General features: G+C 42.7%; 1 protein-coding gene across 1 annotated transcript in view; it reads left to right on the forward strand.

Moving 5' to 3' along the window:
• Positions 1–265: 265 nt before the first annotated feature.
• Positions 266–1,258, forward strand: part of LOC106867687 (uncharacterized) — a 236,695-nt gene continuing 235,702 nt past the window's right edge. Inside the window, exon 1 of the mRNA XM_052974251.1 lies at positions 266–564. Coding sequence (XP_052830211.1) covers positions 367–564 — 198 coding nt within the window. The 5' untranslated portion in view covers positions 266–366. The remainder of the gene's footprint in view (positions 565–1,258) is intronic.

The raw sequence follows: 1,258 nt of genomic DNA on the forward strand, positions 1-1,258 counted from the left end.
CACACACACGCACATGCACACAGATCCACCAAAGTCATCACCCCCTCCACTAACCACCACTTCTCGTACACCCAACTGCATACCTACACCCATTTACTATGTACCACTAGACAATCGTTGCCACTGCCACCACCACCACAACCACCACCGCCACCACCACCACCACCGCCACCAATATGTCTTATCTTAGATATTTCTGTTGTCAAGCTAACAGTGTCTAAGTGTCGTTTTGTGTGTATGGATTTGTGTATGCGCATGCGGGTACATGAGTACGCGTGTGTGTGGTGGTAGTGGTAGTAGTATTACTGGTGGTTCTTGTCGCGAGAACTGTAAAAAATTGGTGTTGAGCGTTTGGGGGTCCCCAATATGGCATTTAACAGAAGACATTCTTTAAAAGAGAGTTCCGACCAGAAGCCAGCCTTTCTTACTCGACTTCATCGTAGACTCAGTCTACCAAGAAAATATGCCTCAAAGAAGAAACGGAAAACATCAGAGGCTTCTCATAATTCTTTGGATCAACCTTTCTTGGATTCTCATTTTGAAAAGTCTCATCAGTTGTCAGAGGTAACGACCATTTATTGTAGTATTGGTTCTGGTACTATACTGGTAGTGGTGATGGTGTTGTTGTTGTTGTGTGTGTGTTGTGTTGTGGTTGAATGTGCTTCGAGAATTTTTAGTGTTTGTGGTAGGGATATATTGGTGTTTGTGGTATGAGCAGGTGCGAGAAAGTTCCTGGCTTTGGGTAAAAGAAAATACAGGAGGATCAGTTAATTATGATTTTATTCAACACATTCCCCCTCTCAGATTCACACACATATTGCATAATCTTGAAATTAGCTAATTCGCAATTAATGTGGGGTCCTTTTAAATATCTTCTCATTAGTCTGCTTTTCATCACATGTATTTATGGAGTATTCTAAGTAGATTCGTAATGTTTAGACATTTATTCAGTATGGAGAAGATAAGTCTTGCTTCGATTATCATCTTCCTTAATATAATTATATATATCATCATAATCATCACCACCATTTAACGTCCGCTTTCCATGCTGGCATGAGTTGGATGGTTTGACTGAGGACTGATGAGCCAGAGGGTGCACCAGGCTCCAATCTGATCTGGCAAAGTTTCTACAGCTGGATGCCCTTCCTAATGCCAACCACTCCAAGTGTAGTGGGTGCTATTACATGCCACTGGCAAGAGGGCCAGTCAGGAGGGTCTGGCAATGACACACACACACACACACACACACACACACACA

The sequence above is a fragment of the Octopus bimaculoides genome, chromosome 1 (assembly GCF_001194135.2).
Source record: "Octopus bimaculoides isolate UCB-OBI-ISO-001 chromosome 1, ASM119413v2, whole genome shotgun sequence".
In the NCBI taxonomy this organism is placed as follows: Eukaryota; Metazoa; Mollusca; class Cephalopoda; order Octopoda; family Octopodidae; genus Octopus; species Octopus bimaculoides.